This window comes from Podarcis cretensis (assembly GCF_951804945.1).
Source record: "Podarcis cretensis genome assembly, chromosome: 15".
In the NCBI taxonomy this organism is placed as follows: Eukaryota; Metazoa; Chordata; class Lepidosauria; order Squamata; family Lacertidae; genus Podarcis; species Podarcis cretensis.
The window spans coordinates 9,284,819-9,306,221 of NC_137185.1; the positions used below are offsets into that span (position 1 = coordinate 9,284,819).

At 47.0% G+C, this 21,403-nt stretch overlaps 1 protein-coding gene across 1 annotated transcript in view; it reads right to left on the reverse strand.

Annotated features, from left to right (window-relative positions):
• Positions 1-10,476, reverse strand: part of CLUH (clustered mitochondria homolog) — a 75,535-nt gene extending 65,059 nt beyond the window's left edge. Inside the window, exon 1 of the mRNA XM_079955373.1 lies at positions 10,182-10,476. Coding sequence (XP_079811499.1) covers positions 10,182-10,299 — 118 coding nt within the window. The 5' untranslated portion in view covers positions 10,300-10,476. The remainder of the gene's footprint in view (positions 1-10,181) is intronic.
• Positions 10,477-21,403: the final 10,927 nt, after the last annotated feature.

The following is a 21,403-nucleotide window of genomic DNA, read 5'->3' on the forward strand; positions in this document are numbered from 1 at the left end:
ATTTTTGAGTAAAAAAACCTAGTCTTATACACGGAAAAGTACGGGATATGCAGACTGTCCTTGAATCAAGGGACTTTTTTTCCTTTAAGTTCTCAATGTTCTTAACCTAGCTCAAGGCTGCCATCTGAACTAGGCAGATGTTTAACTGAGAAACAATCACAGACGTTAGAGCCATTGGGCCCCTAGCTTTTAATATCCGAGTTTCTAACACGGGATGCATTGCCAATTTTGACTCCCATTAGCCTCTCGGCTGGAAGAAAGTTAAGAAATTAAATGCATGCACACAAAGAGATCTGGTGAATCTGGGCTCTGGCCAAATTATATCTGAGCCTTGGAAAGCACATGGAGAGATGGATCGCTTAGCCCCTCCTGTTCGATCCTGCTTGGTCAAAAGGGGTGGGGAATTGGTCCTAATCAGTGTTTCTATGCTGACTGCAGGGAATGCAGGCTATGGGCCTCTCAGCAGGCTACTAAAAATATTTTTTTTTAAATCAGTGGCAGTCTAGGAGAGTTTGTGAGTGCATTTAAAAGATAGAGATGGTCGTCCCTTCCACTATAGCTAGGACAAAGTTGTGTGGGTCAGTGCCGAGACTATTCCAAATAGCCCAGTGTGGTAGCCTTGGGGAAGCATCATAGAACAACTAATAAAGCAGAATAAAAGGTAAATGTACCCCCTGCCCATTAGGTCCAGTTGCAGACGATTCTAGGGTTGCGGCGCTCATCTCGCTCTATATAGGCCGAGGGAGCCGGTATTTGTCCGCAGACAGCTTCCGGGTCATGTGGCCAGCATGACTAAGCCGCTTCTGGCGAACCAGAGCAGCACACGGAAACGCCATTTACCTTCCCGCTGGAGTGGTACCTATTTATCTTCCTGCACTTTGATGTGCTTTCGAACTGCTAGGTTGGCAGGAGCTGGGACTGAACAACGGGAGTTCACCCTATCGCGGGCATTCGAACCGCCGATCTTCCGATCGGCAAGCCCTAGGCTCAGTGGTTTAACCCACAGCGCCATCCGCGTCCCTATAATAAAGCAGAATAATCCCCCCCCCAAAGGACTACTCCAAATCCGCAAAGAGTGCCCTCTCTGGGAGGAGCGAAGTGTGCAGCTTTTGTCTTCCAGTCTCAGTTTTCCCCATCTGTAGAATGGGAAGCACTGCAATCTACCCCATCTGTGTTACCAGACCAAAAGCACAATACATTTTACACCCCCACTTTTGCTCTTGTAGTGGCTTCACTTGTCGTAGGCCATCGGCTGATTTTCAGCAGGTCCACGTGAAGCCAAAACAAAGCAAAGCAACCCAGTGTTATAATACGTAGCTAGTGAGAAAGCTATAGCACAGATGGTCACTTGCAAGTGGGCGCAGGTTCACAGCACAGTTCTTTGCTACCCATGGAAGGTCCGCTGGGCTGCATTAAGGCCGTGCGAAGTTTAGCAGCATTAAAAGCAGCAAAGTTTTACAGCAGCATTAAAAAAAACCCCAAAGATTCCTGGTCTACTGACGAGCTGATTCAAGTGTGCGGTTAAATCAGGGCGGGGCAGGAGCCAGGAAAAACTGCCAAAATCAAACCTATTTTATAGCCTACATGCAGAGAATGACTGGTGAGAAAACAGTAGGTCTTGTTACGTTAGAACAGGAACCAAACAGCCCAAACTCAACTCTGTACTACTTCTTGGAACTTTTCCCTCCAGCAAGTTTTCATACGAGGCTGAACTGCTTTCAAAGCTTTATTTAGGATGCTGCTGCTGCTGCACATGGCTGTGATGTTTTGTGAGAGGCCACCGTAACCCGTATGTGCCCAGTGTTAGAAATTAGCCAGGCACGTTTTGCAACTGGCGCAAGTCCAATTGCAACCATGTGGAAAATAAACATTAGAACACCAATATGGATTCTGAAAGTCAGATTGCAGGATTCTTATTCTCCCTGGCAAAATAAAATATATACACAGAGAGCACACAGATTCATACCCATTGCAACTTTCCCCAAGCCCATTGTGACTTAGCCTCAGCAGTGTGTGGCAGAAAATGTTCTGTTTCAGAAGTTCATTCATAAACAATGAATAGGTGCCAAATAAGTATTAGGACAACCTATCATAATAATTTTATTATTTATAGCCCGCCCATCTGGCTGGGTTTCCCCAGCCACTCTGGGCAGCTTACAGCACATATAAAAACATAGTAAAACACCAAACATTAATTGCATTTTAAGCTTTATTTACTAAATGCAAGTAAACTAAACATGCCAGGTTACATCATTCTTAGAGCATCCAAATTCCCCCCCCCCAAGGCAAACTAAAAATTGTCCAGTGAAAACCCCCCTTGCTTCCAGTTTCTGGAAAGCTCACATCACTGCACTCTGCACATTCTCAGGGTTTGTTAGGACACATGTGCCGGAATTTAGCCCCAGCATTAGAGCCTGGCACAGATTAAGCCCTGTACAGTACAAGCCTCTGGCTCCAACTCCGTTAGAGGAGGGAGGGAGGGAAAGAAAGAAAGAAAGAAAGAAAGAGAGAGAGAATTTAAGTTCTGGCAGCAATACCAGGTAACACCTTCTTAACACCCTCCCCTTCCTTTTTAAAAAAATGGGGGGAAAACACCAGCCCAGGATCACTCTCTTTTGTCAACACACTCACTGGCAAAGCCCTGCACTCAAAAGATTACCGAAATAAGGGTAAGCTACAGGGCTCATCCATACTGTTATTTAACTGTGAATGGTGAAGGTTCTTCTCCATATGCCTTCCCACACTTTCCCCAGCTCTCAGTCCAAAAGGAGAGGGGTTTGAGAAACCCCCGATTGAGGGACGGCGAAATGATTAGGTGGAGAATGTCATACGGGCAACAGAATTGACAGAGGTACAGGTACACACCTTAGAATATGGAATTGTTGAGTTGGAAGGGAACACAAGTGTTATCTGGTCCACCCCCCTGCAATGCAGAAATCTTTTTGCCCAACGTTGGGCTCGAACCCACGACACTGCGATTTAGAGCCCCATGCTCCACCAACGGAGCTATGAGCCTTCCTACAAGCAGAATGCAAGCTGCTAAGCTGGGTGGGTATCTAATGCCTCCAAATGCACATTTAGAAGGTATAAGGAGCAGGGACGCGTGTTGCGCTGTGGTCTAAACCACTGGGCCTAGGGCTTGCCGATCAGAAGGTTGGCAGTTCGAATCCCCACAACAGGGTGCGCTCCTGTTGCTTGGTCCCTGCTCCTGCCTACCTAGCAATCTGAAAGCACGTCAAAGTGCAAGTACAGTGGTACCTTGGGTTAAGTACTTAATTCGTTCTGGAGGTCCGTTCTTAACCTGAAACTGTTCTTAACCTGAAGCACCACTTTAGCTAATGGGGCCTCCTGCTGCCGCTGCGCTGCCGGAGCATGGTTTCTGTTCTCATCCTGAAGCAAAGTTCTTAACCTGAAGCACTATTTCTGGCTTAGCGGAGTCTGTAACCTGAAGTGTATGTAACCTGAGGTACCACTGTAAATAGGTACCGCTCCGGCGGGAAGGTAAACGGCGTTTCCGTGCTCTGCTCTGGTTTGCCAGAAGCGGCTTAGTCATGCTGGCCACATGACCTGGAAAAACTGTCTGCAGACAAATGTCGGCCCCCTCAGCCAATAAAGCGAGATGAGCACTGCAACCCCAGAGTCAATCGTGACTGGACTTAACTATCAGGAGTCCTTTACCTTTAAGGAGCCCCAGAGAGGGCAATGGCTGCTGCTGCTCCTGTTGAACAGAGCACAGGATTGCAATTTTGTCTGTCGGTGCCTTTATTATCCCAAAGTAAACACACACAAACCCAGTGACTTAGCAACATAGTAAACGGCGTTAAACCGAGTCCATCTAGTTCAGTATTGTCTACACTGGCAGGCAACTGCTGCCTCTCCAGGATTTCATGACAGGAAGCATCCTTCAGGTGGCCAAGCTAAGCCTTCCCTCAGCCAGCCCCCACCTGGTTGCCTTGGTACTTACAACCGGTCCATTTGGGGGGTGGCAGTGGCCACGGCTGCCATCTTCCTCCGTCACCATGTCAGGCCAATGGTCCATCTATCTCCACACTGGCTATATTAACCAGCAGCAACTCTCCAGAGTTTCAGACAACATCCACTCCAAGTACTTCTGAGTACTCCCCTAGAGTACTTCTATGGGCCAGCTCTATTAAGTTAAATAGGTAAATAAATAAATAAATAAATAAATAAATAAGGGAAAGGAAAACGTCACTTAGAGAAAGATCCGAAATATTTTCCTTGATGCTTGAATTTGTTTTGATTCTGGATTGTTTCTATTTGATTTTTTTATGTGTTATAAACTGCTTCAAGATTTTCTTTCTTTGAAATATAAAGTGGTAATGAAGTGAAACGAAAAATAATAAAAAGGCACCTAGACATTCCTTCGTGGCAACCGTAATCCAAGTGTAAGATCGGCTTTTATATCCAAGTTTCTAACAGTGGTTGTAAATGGGTCTCCAAGATATCGCAATCAGGGTGTCGGCTACAGGTCTACATCAGTTTTTCAAGATTATCAGATTTCCCGCCAGAAAGGATAAAAGCGGATAAAATGGGACAAAATAAATGGCTGCCATATGGATGAGAAGATGTTATTTGGATGGATGGATAGATCTGATTCCACAACAAACCAGCACCAGGAAGAACTCAGCCTATCTCTTCACAAAATAAGTTTCACAAAGCCTTCTCAATGGAACCTTCAGAGATGAGAGCTGCCCTCCCACCTGGCCTTTACTGGCACATAAGAAAACATCTCCTACCAAGTCAGAACATCAGTCTATCCAGCTCTATGTTCTGAACACTGACTGGCAGCGGTTTTCTGGAATTTCAGACAGGAAGTCACTCCCAACCCTATTTGGGCCCCTCTGTATGCAAAACAGACCCTCTAACCCAATGATCTGTCCTTCAACAACTTACATTCAACTAAAGAGATTTGGGTGTTGCCGCCATTTTAACGTCACTTTTTTGCACTTTATTATTTTGATGATGTGCGCTATCTTGAGGGCCCTTCCGGGACAGCTGAAATAGCGGGTATAAACCATTTCATAAATAAAAGAACCCCCAATATTAGCCCATGGGCTCTTGGTGATTATAGCATAGGTTTCCCTAAGAGAGGACCCATGACAGACTGGATTCGAGCAACTGGCTTCCCCACCCCAAACCTGTGAACCTCTTAGCGCATGTATGTACAAGCAGCCTTGTATTGAGAAGTTTGATGTTTTATTATGCTTTTCTATGTGTTGGATGGGACATGGGTGGTACTGTAGGTTAAACCACAGAGCCTAGGACTTGCCGATCAGAAGGTCAGCAGTTCGAATCCCCGCGACGGGGTGAGCTCCGGTTGCTCAGTCCCTGCTCCTGTTAACCTAGCAGTTCGAAAGCACGCCAAAGTGCAAGTAGATAAATAGGTACCACTCCAGCGGGAAGGTAAACGGCGTTTCTGTGCGCTGCTCTGGTTCGCCAGAAGCAGCTTAGTCATGATGGCCAAATGACCCAGAAGCTGTACGCCGGCTCCCTCAGCCAATAAAGCAACCCCAGAGTCGGCCACGACTGGACCTAATGGTCAGGGGTCCCTTTACCTTTACCTATGTGTTGGAAACTGCCAGGAGAGGCTGGGACAACCCAGCCAGGTGGGTGGTGTATAATAAATAATAATAAAACAACAACCACAATACCCATCTGACTGGGTTTCAAGTGTGGGAAACTCTGATCAACACCAAACTTCACAAGTGTAGGAACCTGTGGTCCTCTAGGCTGGACTGCCAGCATGGATGGGAGTCCAACAACATCTGGAGGGCCAGGATTCCCCCTCTGTCATCCTGGTTCAATTCTGAGCAGCAGGAGAGCAAGGGAGCCCCCCAAAAGAGGACAGAAACTATGGCTCCCCCGCCCCCCAGCCGGAACTCAATTCCAGCACCTCTCAGGTGGGCGCCATTGCCATTACAAAAGAACACAGGAGGCATTCATGGTGAGTTCCAGAACCAGTTCCCCCCTAGAAAAATAGCACTGACAACTGACAACAACTGTTGCCGTGGGACAGCTCAGTTGGTAGAGCATGCAACTTTTCATTTCATGGTCACAGGTTCGAGCCCCACGTCGCATAAAAGATCCCTGCACCACTGGGGGTTGGACCAGATCAGGGTTTCCCAAACTTGGGTCTCCAGCTGTTTTTTGGACTACAACTCCCATCATCCCTAGCTGGCAAGGCCAGTGGTCAGGAATGATGGGAACTGTAGTCCAAAAACAGAGACCCAAGTTTGGGAAAACCTAGATTAGATTATCCTTGTGGTCCCTTCCAACTCTACAATTCGGTTACCCCTTTCTAGTTATTCACATTGCCCCAAGAAACAAAGAGACCAGGTTTGTCAACTTTTGGTTCACTTATTCTGGGTTCACATTCCACAAATGAGACGCCCTTCCACTGTCTCCCTCAGCTGATGTGTAGTTCTGGCCCTCTTCTCAAAGAGGAGGAACTGAGGGCGCCTCACTCAATTTCTACAGCTCTAATTCCCTGCCCCAAGCAAAGAAAGATGGGGAGCTCATTTTCCACTAAGAAAGCACCTGTGATTCCATGTGTAGGAGACAGTACAGTATGTGCTGCTGGATGACCAAGGTGAGAACCTCCACTGCCAAGAGCAGTGTATCTCGAGAATATCAGATGATGAGGACCTGCAACCAGAGGGGACACTTGCCTCTGTGCCCCTGATGAGCATCTTCCAGGAGTCAATGCGGCTAACAGCAGACCTTTGGCCTGACTCAGCAAATGCTCTTTCTAGGTTCATTCCACTGCCTCTGGACAATAAGACACCCTCAAGGGCTTAGGAAGACTCTAACTCCCCATTGTCCATGACCGTTGACCACATCAGATGGGGCTGGTGGGAGGCCAACAGCTTCTGGGCGGTCAATGGTTCCTGAACAGCCCTACTGGATCCTGCCAGTAGCTGAGCAATTACAACAACCTGCTCTTACAGTGGCCAACCAGAGCCCCCAATGGGAAGCCCGGAAGCAGGATCCAAGCACAAAAGAACTCCCCTCCTGTGGTCTTCCAGCAATTGGTTATCAGAAGCATTTATTGCCTCTGAGGGGGGAGACAGAGTATAGCCATAGCCATCATGCCTAGTAGAACTTAGCCAGGCGTGTTTTGCAACTGGCACTGGTCCAATGGCAACCGCATGGAGATCTCTGGATGCCAGGCTAGCGATTTTCTCAAGCAGGCAAGCAGAAGAGCTTATTTATTGCATTTTTATCCCGCCTTTTTCTCCAAGGAGTACATGGTTCACCCCCTCCTTGGTCAGTTCCCTACAACGGCCCTGTGAGGTAGGCTAAGGGGCTGTGACTGACTCCAAGGTCACCCAGAGAGCTTCAGGACTGAGGGGGGATTTGAACCCTAATCTCCCAAGGTCCTAGTCTCACACTCTAACCCAGGGATGGTTTTATTTGATGTTTTAATCTGCTGCAAACCACTTTGAGGTTTTGGTTTTCTTTAAAATATAAAGCGATGTGGAAATTAATAATAATAATAATAATAATAATAATAATAATAATAAATCTCAATGTAAAAAAAGGACGTTGTGGTGACTGTAACCTAGGTTTAAGGTGCTGTTTGGCAATTAGCTTATATATCTGAGTTTCTAATACTGCTAGTAGCTACTGATTGCCTAATTCCTCTATGATGCACCATAACAGGGACACAAAACTACGGAGGACATCTGGACTTTGCTACACATTCGGACCCTGGGTTACAGGCTTTATTTATTTATTTTGACATCTATACTGTACTACATAATTACATTACTTATTACAGTGGTACCTCGGGTTACAGACACTTCAGGTTACAGACTCTGCTAACACAGAAATAGTACCTTGGGTTAAGAACTTTGCTTCAGGATGAGAACAGAAATCGCACGGCGGCAGCAGCAGCAGGCCCCATTAGCTAAAGTGTTACCTCAAGCTAAGAACAGTTTCAGGTTAAGAACAGAATTAAGTTCTTAACCCAAGGTACAACTGTACTAACATTTATGCCCCACACCTGACAACAGAAATCATGCAGCGGCAGCAGCGGGAGGCCCCATTAGCTAAAGTGGTACCTCAAGTTAAGAACAGTTTCAGGTTAAGAACAGACCTCCAGAACGAATTAAGTTCTTAACCCGAGGCACCACTGTATAAACATTTATGCCCCGCACCTACCAATAAGCTCAGCCTAGTTACATGGTTCACCCCCCTTCATTTTAGCTGCACAACAACCCTGTGAGGCGGACATTGGAGGAGGCAACTGGCGTCAAGGTCACCCACCCAGTGAGCTTCATGGCTGCGAGGAGCAATTGAACCTTTGGTCTCCCAAGCCCAATATCGGTACTCTAACCCTCACAGACAAAACACACAGGTGTCAGGGGACTCCCAAGCAAAGCGTGTGAATCAGATCAGATGAGATAATTACTACAGGACAGGCCTAGTTCCCACCAACTAAGGGTGGGGGTGAGGAATCTGTGTGCGAGAGCTGTACCATTTCAGGGGAAAGGGGGGGCGCTCTCAAAGGATGGAATGCTCCTCAATACAGAAAAACAAATAAATCCTTGCAACTGGGTATTATCAAGGAAAAAGGCAAGGCTATCTACCCTCCCTTCTTGCCAGTGGGACGTCATTTGCAAATAAGGTTACGCAGGGGTCATTCACAAATCCTGGGAGTCATGGGGGAAGAGGGCCAAAGGTCACGACCCTCAAGCCTAAAAAGATGTGTTATGATATAAGCAAATGGGGAGAGGGGGGGATTAACAGTTATTTCTCTCCCCCCCTCCCAGTATGGATCCTTCCCAAGAGTGGGAAAACCAGCCAAAGGATTACTCTTCTGCAATACACCGCAGCCACTGCTCCTTCAGTATGGGCCAGTAGATCTAGGCGTCCATGCATGGGCTGGGGAAATGATTGACCACGTGAGGTTGCAAATAACTCCCCTTAGGAGTCCGAAGTTCAACACTTGGGAGGGTCCCCAAATGCAAAAAAAGGTGCCGACTGGCTGTCAACACAAGGCCGACACTTTCACAAAGTTCGCTACCACCAAGGGGTGGGTGGGAGAATCTGGGTCACAGCTCACGGCCTATGCTTATGTTGTCAAAGTCCCAGTGAGTTCCACCGGGCTTACTCGCAAGCAAGGAAACACACAGCAGGCGAAGCAGGGAACTCAATGACCCACTGTAGTGGCTGAGTTGTGAAAATATGGGTCATGTTCAAGGAGAAAGCCCCCTCCCCGCCCCCAATATAAATATCTCATTTTAATTTCTGTTCTAATGGTTTGGCCTTGTAAGCCGCTTTCAATGCATTGCTGGGAATGCATCGAAAGGGACTAAAGCGACTGGAGATTATTCAGGAGTAACCACCTCCAAAGCAGGGTGGGCTGTGGTGAAAGCAAGCTGAAGTTAAGGCCGCCTACTTTAGAAACCCACCTTAGAGACTTTTACTCGCAAGCAAGCGCCACTGGCCCGGACCCTTAGAGCAGCAGCAAGGCTTAATACCGGGGGCGGGGGAGCATATACAGAACTGCAACCTTTTCACACGTCACAAGCCACCTTGCAAACCACCGTCGGAAAGGTCACATATATGGAACCGTAAGAGGCCAAGGAACAGGAAATTTTTCCGGCTCGCCATCTCCAAAGGGCTGGGAGAGGGGAAATGGAGTTAGAGACAGGGGTCATTACCCCAAGAAACAGCCCAAGCGAGACAGCTACACTGGGGCCGGCGCTTTCTCCCTACCCTAACCCCCACAACTCCCAAATAGTACAACATGCTTAAAAGGATTGCAGCTTTCTCTATTTTTTTAAGGGGGGGGGGAGGAGAACAGGTTTGAGCACACTTGTCGGAAAAGCAAAGAAAACTAACCGCGCGCACCTATATGCACACTGCACCCATAAAAAAAATAAGAGGGTGGCGAGTTGTTCCAGCAGAACTCCCGTCCCCAAAGCGAAAAAGGTTGCACCCAGCGTTAGGTCTGCTCGAGAGTAACGAAAGGGAGTCAGACCCACCCGCTCCGGCTGGGGTCTTACTCGCGAGTAGGCAACAAGCCGGAGCGAGCAGAGTTTGAAACACTTTGCCCGTGGGCAGGGCTGTCATTCCTTGGGAACGAAGGTGAAACGCTGCAGGGAACCCGGAGGAGGGATCCACCCGGGATCCGACCGCGCAAGACAGCTCACCTGCTCTGAGCTCCGGCTCCTTGCCGGCCGGGCCCGGGCTCCCCTTCTGCTGCTGGTCCTCGTCCGCCGCCGCCGCCGCTGCCCCTGCAGGAGCCACCTCGTCCGCCTTGATGACCATGGCCGGTCTCTCCGCCGCCGCCGCCTCCGCCCGCCTTCCCTGCCTCGCTGCCTCTGGCGAAGGCGCCGCCGCCGCTGCTCCTGGCGCTGCTGCTGCTGCTGCTGCGAAGGACGGAGAGAGCCACTCGCAGCCCCACGTGGTGCGCGCTTCACCTCCGGCGGCCGCTCTCTCGCTCGCTCTCCCACCCTCTGCCCGAGTCAAACTCCGCCCGGCGACGGCGACGGCGCCCCGGCTGGGACAAAAAACGGGAGGGGGGCGGAAGAGGCGGGGCAGAAACGCCTTAAAGGGACAGTGGACAGTGGATCCAGAGGGAAGGGGGAGGGCAAGGGGGGAGGAGGAGGAGGACAGAGGAAAAGGAGAAGGAGGGGAGAAGAAGAAGATGGGAAGGAGTAAGCTACAATTTAAACGATTTTTTAAAAAATAAGTCGTGTCTCTTTGCATCCCAGTTTGTATTCCACCCCCCCTCCAGATTTCTTCACTGAAACTTCAGAAAGTACATCATTCTAGGTGCGCTAAACATGGCGAGGCGTAAATGAAAGAAACAGCACTCCGTTTAGAAGGGAAAGTAAAGGGGGGACAACCCCCCAAAGCTATATACTTTACAAAGTTGTTATGCTGCTTCACCAGATCTTAACCTATTACAGTATTTGTAAGAATGGATTCACTGAATTTGTCCAGGGTGAATCTGCGTTTATAGTCACGTTGTTCATATGTTGCGAGTTTGTATAAGTCTTCAATCCAATCACAGAAGGGAGCCGCATTTTTATTTTTCCAATTCACCTGTATCAGTCTTTTGGCCATGGTAAGGGCACAAAGAGTCCGTTCATATTGTCCTTTTGTAAGGTTCCATGTGCTGGACATGTAACTCAAAAGGACATTTTGCTCTGCAAATGTAAGGTTGTTCCATACAGTTCTGTCAGTGCAGGTGAATAGCCAGTGTGTTGCTATGCAAAGCCCCAAACAACCGGGGCCCAGTTTGCCTTAAGGACTGTCGTAGCACCCAGGTCAGTGAGAACATCCAGAGGAGTACTTTTAGTCCTCTCCCATTTATAAACACGCATCATTGGCTTCAACTAGAAGTCAGGCATTTAGTGTTGCCCATCTCATGCAGTGGGAGACTTTTTTTCCGCAGAGATTTGGCAGGCATCATTGAATTTGACATTCAGGTGTCTTTTGAAGATTTTCCATCTGAAGACAGGCCTAAGCAAGTATTTTTTTTTTTAAAAAAAAACTGTTTTCAGGCATTTTAATGATTATTCTGTATTCCTTCTGAAAGTCTTTTGTACGCTGCCGTGATGTTTTATGAGAAGGAGGTATATAAATACCTTTATAAATAAATAAAGAGCAAGGAGCAATAAGAGGATGGTCCCTAGCAGCTACCTAACTAGACACTGACCTGTCAGCCCAATTGCAGCGACATTATAGTTTTTTCATGTTGCTAAGGCTGCAATCTGATGCACACTTACCTGAGAGTAGGGATGGGGTGGGGAGTTTGATTTTTGTTTGGGTTTTAATGAGAAACTACCTACCTAAAACCTCTCAAACCAATACACAAGCTGAGACATTGCTGTCCTTTGAAATCCACACTTCTCTGAATTTTGCAGTGTAGGTCTCCAACCAATAGGTGCAAAAATGTGTATATTTGGAGGGGGGTGCGCATGTTATATTGGGTGGGAAATGGCTTTCAGGAATGTGTCAAGAAGCCAGGCAAAGATGTGTGTGTTAGGGTAAATTCTCACTAAAATCCTGGCAAAGTTACTTGAGAGTAACACAACGGAAACTGCTTTCGAGTCAACTTGTGTGCCCAGTGAAACTGAACCCAGAAGTGAATCCTGAGTCAGCATCTTCTTCTGAACAGGTGTCCCATCACCTGTAGATGCCACATTCTCAGACCTGGGCTCAATGGTGACTAGGAGTGACTCATTCATGGGAGAAAGTACCTGTGACTCTGGATGTTTATGTAATACACCATTTATCCTGGCCACTTCATTATCAGCAGATCTTCACCCTGTTGAATATCTCTGGCTTTCCTTCCTTCTCTCTGAAGCCAAGTGCTGCACTCATCTCTTCCAATGATGCTTTATAATAACATGACCGACTCCCTCCAAAAACTTTCTGCCAGTGGCATTTGGTTGGTGGACTAGAGGGGCTAGGCTAGTCCCCTAAATGTCTCCTTGGTGCCTCCTTCCCAAAGCGTGGAAAGTTTCTGCCCAGCTTAGGAGAGAGCCACGATGCTGATACGCGGGATGTCTGGACGTCACAACATCACACATGCAACATAGGCTCCCCCCATCGCCCTTGCGCTGTTCCCCTATGAAAAAATTCACTGCACGCCACTGCATTTCATCTTCACCTGTGTGTATATATTTAGAGATATATAGATACAAGTATCTTGCAGAATATCTGTTTATTGAGCATTCATCCTGCTTTGCTTGCCTAAAGCTTACATGGAGGTTAGAATATATCCACACTGGACTGACGTCGGTTCCAATTTGTTTGAGGGGAGGTAATACAACAGTGAGCACCATAATTTTGCTTCCACGCGGTATATACTGTATGTCTTTGTGCTTTCCTTCTCCCTCACTCCTGGCACTTTTAAGTGCGTTTCCCTGCCACTTGCCAAACCGCAAAAAGAAAGAGTTTTTAACAAGTGGGTTTGTTGCACTGGGGCAACAAAGCAATTCAGTCCACTGTAATTGTGGATTACAGGGGATTAGATGACCCTGAGCTGTATACCCACTTGGGAGGCTAGATGCCAAAGAGACAAGACTCCTCTGACTTTAACAGTTGTGCAGATGGGGGAATCTCAGCAGGTGCAGCTTGTCATGCAAGGCACACCTGCTGAAATTCCCCTTTCGGTTCAAGTTTTAAAGGCACAGCGCCCCTTGTCCTCTTTTGCATCCAGTCAACCTGATGCCAGTCAACGCTGGTGGCGCTGTGGGTTAAACCACAGAGCCTTGGTCTTGCCAATCAGAAGGTCGGCGGTTCGAATCCCTGCGACAGAGTGAGCTCCCATTGCTCGGTCCCTGCACCTGCCCACCTAGCAGTTCGAAAGCACGTCAAAGTGCAAGTAGATAAATAGGTACCACTCCGGCGGAAAGGTAAAGAGCATTTCCGTGCGCTGCTCTGGTTCGCCAGAAGCGGCTTAGTCATGCTGGCCACATGACCCGGAAGCTGTACGCCGGCTTCCTCAGCCAATAAAGCAAGATGAGTGCCGCAACCCCAGAGTCGGCCACGACTGGACCTAATGGTCAGGGCTCCCTTTACCTTTAACCTGATGCCAACTTAGGATAGCATCCTGTGCCTCAAGTGAAGTGGCATCTGGCCACAATGAACTGGGAATGTCGTAAAGGTGCTAATGTTTATGTTCTAATATATATTGATTGGTGTGTGTGTGTGTGTGTGCATTTATGATGTCTGTAGGATTTATAATGCCTGCATAGGAAACTTAACAGCGTAAACCTATCCATACCTACTCAGAGAGAAGTCTCCTTGTGTTCAGTGGGGCTTGCTCCCAGGCAAGGGGGCAAAGCAGGAGAGGAAACCTCTTTTTCTGTTTAGGGCCACATTCCTTTGGGGGCAGTACATTGAGGGCTGCAGGCCAGTGGTGGGAAATTGGGGCCACTGCCTGTGTTAGTTAAATGGCACCAGCCCTAGACTACCGGTAGTTAAGGGCTATTGCCATTTCCCTTTTCTTTTGCCTCTGCTCTCTCTGTCTTGTGCCCCTGCCCGTTTTCTCTCTCTTTCCAGCATGCCCTTCCCCTATTTTTTCACCCTCCCTGCCATTCACATAAAGTTAGGCAAAGCTACATAACCCCCACTGGGGTGTAGGAACGGCATACTCTCCAACATTTCTCCGATGAAAATAGAGACGTCCCATTCCATAATGATAATTTTACTATTTATACCCACCCCCCCACATCTTACTGGGTTGCTCCAATCTGGGCAGCTTCCAACACACACACACCATTAAAAAAACCTTCCATATCCAGGATTGCCTTCAGATGGCTCAGGGGTTGGACAACTCCATACCCTCCAACATTTCTCCAATGAAAATAGGGACATCCTAAGGAAAAATGGGACATTCCAGGATCAAATCAGAAACCGGGACTGATTCTGTAAATCAGGGACACTTGGAGGGTCTGGAATGGAGCTTGAAAGTAAAAATTGATCATCGCCATTTACAAACTTCTATACTTCAGCGTGGAGTAGGGAGAGAAAGGTTTGAATCGGCTCCTGTTAGCTCTGCCCCTTTAACAACTGTTCGTTCTAGAAAGCAACCAGCACAGCTATCAAGTGATCAAGCTTCACCTGCCTGCTTCTGTGGTGCAAACACCTGTTAAGGTCTCTGTGATTGGCAGAGTTGGCAGATTCAGGGAGCTTTAACCTGATTCCTCCAGAAAAGCAAGGTAGTTTTTCTTACTCTCACACAGCTGGGGCTTCAAGCTCATTGGTCCTTGTTGAAGAGAGTACTCATGCTTATCGTATTAACACACTTGGCCCTATTGTCTCCCCAGAACCATATGACCTCTCATTAGGCATGGAGGAGAAATTAACTCCAGCTGGCATTTCAAGGGGAAACTGCCTAATTCACTTCCTGAAACAATATTTGAACTGAAACCACAGCCAAGCTTCGAAATTTGCAGTGCAATTATCCAGCCAAATAACGTGTTTTAGGGGAAATGCATATAGTTCTATGTGTGTGTAAAGTGTACATAAAATGCATACATTTATGAAAAAAACATGTGAAAAAAACATTCAATTAGGCAAGAATTGCTTGCAGAAATGTGTGCAACATTAGGAGAGATTTGCACTAAAACACTGGCGAATTTTCACGAGGACTTAAAAAATTGCAAACTGATGCAGAGGTCCTCATCATTGGGTACAGGCAACCCCGAATATCAGGGGCAATGGAAAGACCCTATTCTGCCCCTGCCCTGCTCTTTGAGTGACGTCTTTCATGACATTTCCGGATTCAGCGCTGTGCGTGTGAGTGCTATGACACACATATCAGTCACGCCTAAAACAGGGGGTTGCCTGTACTTGCAATGGCCCAACAGGGAGCCCACATTGCGATATATCGGTATATCGTGATGTTTAGCTGGCAATATATCACAATGTTGAAAATCGGACATCGCCCTAATTTTGGCCAGGGAAAAGGCTCGTGCCACTTCGACCCAGTCTCTGAAAACAGATGTAGCAGAATGCCTTCGGCCTGTCCCCTTGCCACTGAAGATCATCTCAGTTGAGGATGCCATGAGGCTTCTTCTGGGGTGGTGATGTTTATCCTATGCATGTTTCCAGGCCTGGCAAAGATGGTGCTGAGAGGGTCCGACTGTGGAGTGCTCCATTGCTTCTGGCAGAAGACGTCATGGATGAGCTTCCTTGCTTCCTTGCTTGTGAATGCAAGAGGGCCATTGTGCGTCCTGGGGGTGAGTCAGTGCGAGTGTGGCAGGCACCAGAGCGAGGAAGGGGTATCCCTCTTCGCCACCCCCACCCCGAGACTCTGCACAGACAGGCTTAATCGTGGCAACGCAGCAGGAGGATGGATGAGAGATGGGCAAGAACAGGCACGTTCAGGAAGGAGACTCCGCTATTTAGTCGAGCACAGTTCCTCTGAGTAGCAGATCAAGCACCTCATTCCCGCAACAGCACTAGGAAGCAGGCGGCTAAGAAGCCTTTCTGCTCCCCTCTGGGAACTGTAGTCAGTTAAGGGTGCTGAGCATTGCTGGGAGACCCCAGCTCCCCTCACCGAGATACAGTTCCCAGAGGGGTTTAACAATGGCTCTCTTTCTTTCCCAGGGAACTCTGGAGATTTCAGCTCTCCAAGGAGAACATCAGAAGAGGCTGCTGGATCAGGCCAATGGCCCAGCATCCCATTCTCACAATATCCAACCAGATGTCTGTGGGAAATCTGCAAGCCGGACCTGAACACAAGACCACTCTCCTCATCTGTGGTTTCCAGAAATTGATATTCAGAAGCATTGCTGCCTCTGACCAGGAAACCGGAGCTTAGCCACCACAGCTAGTAGCCATGGATAGCCTTTCTCTCCAGGAATTTGTCATCTTGTAACTCTCAGCATCAGATTTCCCAAGATTCTTTGGGGGGACGACCCATGGCTGCTTCAAGCGATCTGATACGGCTTTAAATATATACAGTGGTACCTCGGGTTAAGTACTTAATTCGTTCCAGAGGTCCGTTCTTAAGCTGAAACTGTTCTTAACCTGAAGCACCACTTTAGCTAATGGGGCCTCCTGCTGCCGCCATGCCGCCGGAGCATGATTTCTGTTCTTATCCTGAAGCAAAGTTCTTAACCTGAAGCACTATTTCTGGGTCAGCGGAGTCTGTAACCTGAAGCGTATGTAACCTGAAGCATATGTAACCTGTGGTACCACTGTAGTTAAAACAGTTGAAGTCCAGCAGTTTTTAAAAAAACCAGTCAAATAATTGTGCTAAAAAAGGGAATTTGCTTTATTATTCATAGAGTTGCTATCAAGGCAGGACTTTTGTTTGGGGCCCTTCCCAGCAGAAGGAGAAGGAAGGGACCCAGGATTTACCACATTTTGATGTAAGTTAAATACAAAACAAGGCTGTATAAAAGCTGAGTGTGTGCTAAGACATGATAGTATGCAAGCCAACCAAATCCTACTCTTTAATGGATGAAAATTAGTCCCGTCTGTTAATTTCAGCGGGTCTGCTTTAACAGCCATGGCTCCCCCCTCCGAAGAATCCTGGAAACTGTAGTTTGTTAAATGTGCTGAGAGTTGTTAGGAGACTCCTATCCCCCAACAGAGCTGGAATTCCCAGCATTCCTTGGGAAGAAGGCTTGGTTGTTAAGCTACTCAGAGAACTGGAGCTCTGTGAAGGGAACTGTGGTCTCTTCACAACTCTTAGCACCCTTTACAACCTACAGTTCCCAGGATTTTTATTATTTTTATTTTGGGTGGGAAGGGAGCCATGACTGTTTAAATACTGCTTTAAGTATCCGGGGGCCTATGTTAGGTCATTTCAATGCATCTATTTTGTAAAACTTAATTGAATACCGCACCACAGATCATTACTGTGCCTATTCTTAGATTCAGCCGTCCCTGGCATTTCAAACAAATTCAGGGGCAGGGGGGTGTTGCTGACACACATTAAGCCTTGAGTGAAGGTTAAGCCAGCCTTCCTTCTCCCCCGAGCAAAGCAGGCATGGGAAACACTAGGACAAGATTTCCTTGTAATCAATCCAGGTTTCACAGACCCTTCAAGCGCCCTTATTTTCCAGGGACGTCCCTGATTTAGAGAAGCCGTCCTGGTTTCTGATTTGATCCCTGAACGTCCCGCTTTTCCTTAAGATGTCCCTATTTCCATTGGAGAAATGTTGGACGGTATGGAGTTATCTCACTCCCGAGCCATCTGAAGGCAACCCTGTGTATAGGGAAGTTAAAAAAATATATAATTTTTTAAAATGTTTTATTATGTTTTTATATATATTGTAAGCTGCCCAGAGTGGCTGGGGCAACCCAGTAAGATGTGTGGGGTATAAATAGTAAAATTATCATTATGGAATGGGACATCCCTATTTTCAGCAGAGAAATGTTGGAGGGTATGGTAGCACTTAAACCCCCCGGTCATTGAGAGCATTTGAGTCCTCTCTCATTTAAAGAGGTCTCACTGGCTTCAACTGTTGTAAAGACAGTTTCCTTTGCCTTTTCAAATATATGAAATTCCCACAACTACTGTATTTTTCCATGTCTAAGACGCCCCCATATATAAGACTATTTTTGGGGACTCCAAATTAAGGAAACACCCCTCAGCACTATCCATAAGACGAGCCCCAATTTTAAACCTAATTTTTTGGTTAGAAAAAAAACCCCATGTCTTATACATGGAAAAATACGGTATGTTGCGAGGAATCTAGTAGCTAAATGGACCCAGTTTCTTGGAAAGGGAGGTGGAGATTTGGAGCAATGGATGCCTTTTACCCCGGGCTCCAACGGATGGTCAATTGATTCGACTTTTGCTGAGTCATCCTTTCTGAAAAGTTGCCAGGTTTACAGTATAAACTTGGCAGGGGAAGGGAGAAAACAAGAGCTCTCCCCGTTCAGCAGCAAGCACAGGCATATTCCTCACACGGGTGACTCAACAGGAGTGTGTGCGCACAAAATCACACACACACACACACACAAATAACAGCGAGGCCTTTTACACCTCTCCCAGTGTAATCTGCCCCGAGACCATTCTGCGAAGGACAGGAAATGTGCAAACAGTAAAAAAAAGAGTAGTGTAGTGGTTAGAGTGTTGCACTAGGATAAATCTAATAATTTTAATTTTTTTTTCTGAGATAGATCTATTTTAAAAAAAACTTGGACTCAGTAATAAAGATAAATAAAATAGGACATGCGTTACAAAAGAAAAAAATTACCGTACTTTTCCATGTATAAGACTAGGTTTGTTTCTTTAAAAATTATGCTTAAAAGTGGGGGGTCATCTTATACATGGATAGTGCATAGGGTGGATTGGTTGTTGCTGTGGCTGTCAGCTGTTTGTGGGCGTGTTATTGGTTGCTGCGTCAACGGATGGTGTTGATTGGCTGACGCTGCGGCCGTTGGGCGGGCGATTGGCAGCTTCTGCCGGTGAGGGGACAGACAAGAGGTGGATTTTGGGACACGTGTGGGTGAGTGATTTTCGGCAATCCCCCCTAAAAAAAGCTCAGCAACCCTGCGTAATCCCCCCCCCCATCAGCTCAACAACTCTGGGGCAATCCTCTGCAAAAAAAAAATGCTCAATAGCTCTGTGTCATCTTCTCTCATTTTCTTAAATTTGAGTCCCCCAAAACAGGGGGTGTCTTATACATGAGGGCGTCTAATACACGGAAAAGTACGGTAGATGGGATTTGCCTTCCAGAAACTCATGTTGCAAAACAACATAGAAGAGTCTTGATAAATAAAAGATTGGGTGTGGGCTTTTTAACATCAGATAAAACTATAAAAAGAGAGAGGTTGTAATCTATATTAAATCGAAATATGACCTGAAGCAGTGGTTCAAGGATGAACAAGGAAGGAGGATTGGGATACAGATAACAGCCCCGAATCTCGCTGGGTGACCTTGGGTAAGTCGCCAACTCTTTCGTCCTCTCCTACCTCACAGGGTTGTTTTGAGGATAACATGGAGAGTGGGAGAAACAGGCATGCCGCCTCGGGGGAAAAAGTGGTGTGTGTGATAAATAGCAACACATACGCACTACCAGTACTCTTGAAAGTTGATACGCTATATAGCCAGCTCGATAATAATATTTTGCTATTCAGGATATGGCGAGTCCTCAATATATTGCAACTGGACACACACACGCCCTGCACCGACACCTCCCAGTGATTGGCCCCAATCCCCAACCACTTTGCAGCGCATTGCGGGTCGCTCCCCCTGCTGCGTTGGCGCAACTACTGTTGCAGCCACTGCCTGCCACCTCCAGTCCTGGGCTGGTGAACTAGCTAGCTAGGGACTCAGCGACATTAGTAAAGAAACAGCGATTTGAATGTGCTATAAACATGCAGCACAAGATGGCGCCAGAGAGCAGGGAATTTTAAAACGCGATTTTCCGTAGAGATTTGTTGTTGTTGTTGAAAAGATCTAATTTCTGACTTATTTATGACTCCCCCCCCCCCCCCGTGTCCAGATCCATCCCAACTTAGTTGGCTGTGGGGCTAGAATTAGCTAGGAGGAAGCCGTTTTTATACCCCGTCATGCAGTGCAGAGCTAGTTATCCCAGAAGAGGTTGCTGGAGTAGCATGCAAGGCACCAGTCCCCCTGGGCCCTGCTAGAGCTCCCAGCTTTTGTTCAGTTGTGCTGGGTGTTGACACTGTGAATCCTGCCACCCCCAGTTGTGCAGCATCAGACGTGCGCTCCAGGAACGGACGTTTCTCAGATCGGAAATTGGTTCAATGTAGGTATCCATCAGTAACAATGGACTAGTTTGGAGAATATGGCTTTTAATTGAAATGGTTTGCGCTGACCGGGAAAGACGTTTCCAACATCCTCAGGAAAGCAAAACGAAACAAAAAAAGCACCCCAGAAAAAAACCATTGTGTACATCTGCAGTCTGTGTTAGGCCCAACTCTCAGAAACAGAAATGAAGCGGTAAGCTTATCCACACTGCACTTTCAAATCACAGGTGAAACACTTTATTTCCCCGAAAAAATCCTGGTAAACCACAGCTTGTTAAAGCTGCTGTCTGGACTGTACCACTTCAGACTCTGGGTTTGTGGCTGCGGCAGTTCAAAGGATAGAATTGTCCTCTACAAAAAAGAATCCTTACATGCTGAAAGCTAGCATGTCAGGGAGAAGGCTGCACTTGGACCCTTCCTCTGACATTGAGGTTTCTACATGCGGAGACATATGCAACATTTTGTACTGAGGAAAGCAATATATATAGGGCCTTCTGGCGGTTCCCTCATTGCGAGAAGCAAAGCTACAGGGAACCAGGCAGAGGGCCTTCTCGGTAGTGGCACCCACCCTGTGGAACGCCCTTCCAGCAGATGTCAAAGCGATAAACAACTACCTGACATTCAGAAGACATCTTAAGGCAGCCCTGTTCAGGGAAGTTTTTAACGTGTGATATTTTACTGTATTTTTGGTTTCTATGGAAGCCGCCCAGAGTGGCTGGGGAGGCCCAGCCAGATGGGCGGGGTATAAATAATAAATTATTATTATTATTATTATTATTATTATTATTATTATTATTATTATTAAAAAAAAACCGAATGCACAGGTATAGAATAAGGGGTCCCTGTCTTGGCAGCAGCAACATTGTCTGGGGGTCTGAGCCAGGTTTTTGTTATTTTACGGCAGGCTTTAATGGCATTGTGTGCTATCTGCTGCAACCTGCCCTGGCACCTCACGATGAAGAGCAGCTAAGAAATATAATGAATGAATGAATCAACAAGATCTCAAGAATTGTAGCTGACAGCAAGCAAGCTGAGCACAAATCAGCAGTGCGATGTGACTGAGAAAAAGAAAAAAGGCTACTGAATAATAGAGCCATCGAGTTTCCTAGCCGCAGCCACCAGAGTGCTACTTTATTCTGCAAGAGCTACTTCATTCTGAAGTGCTACTTCAGTCTGA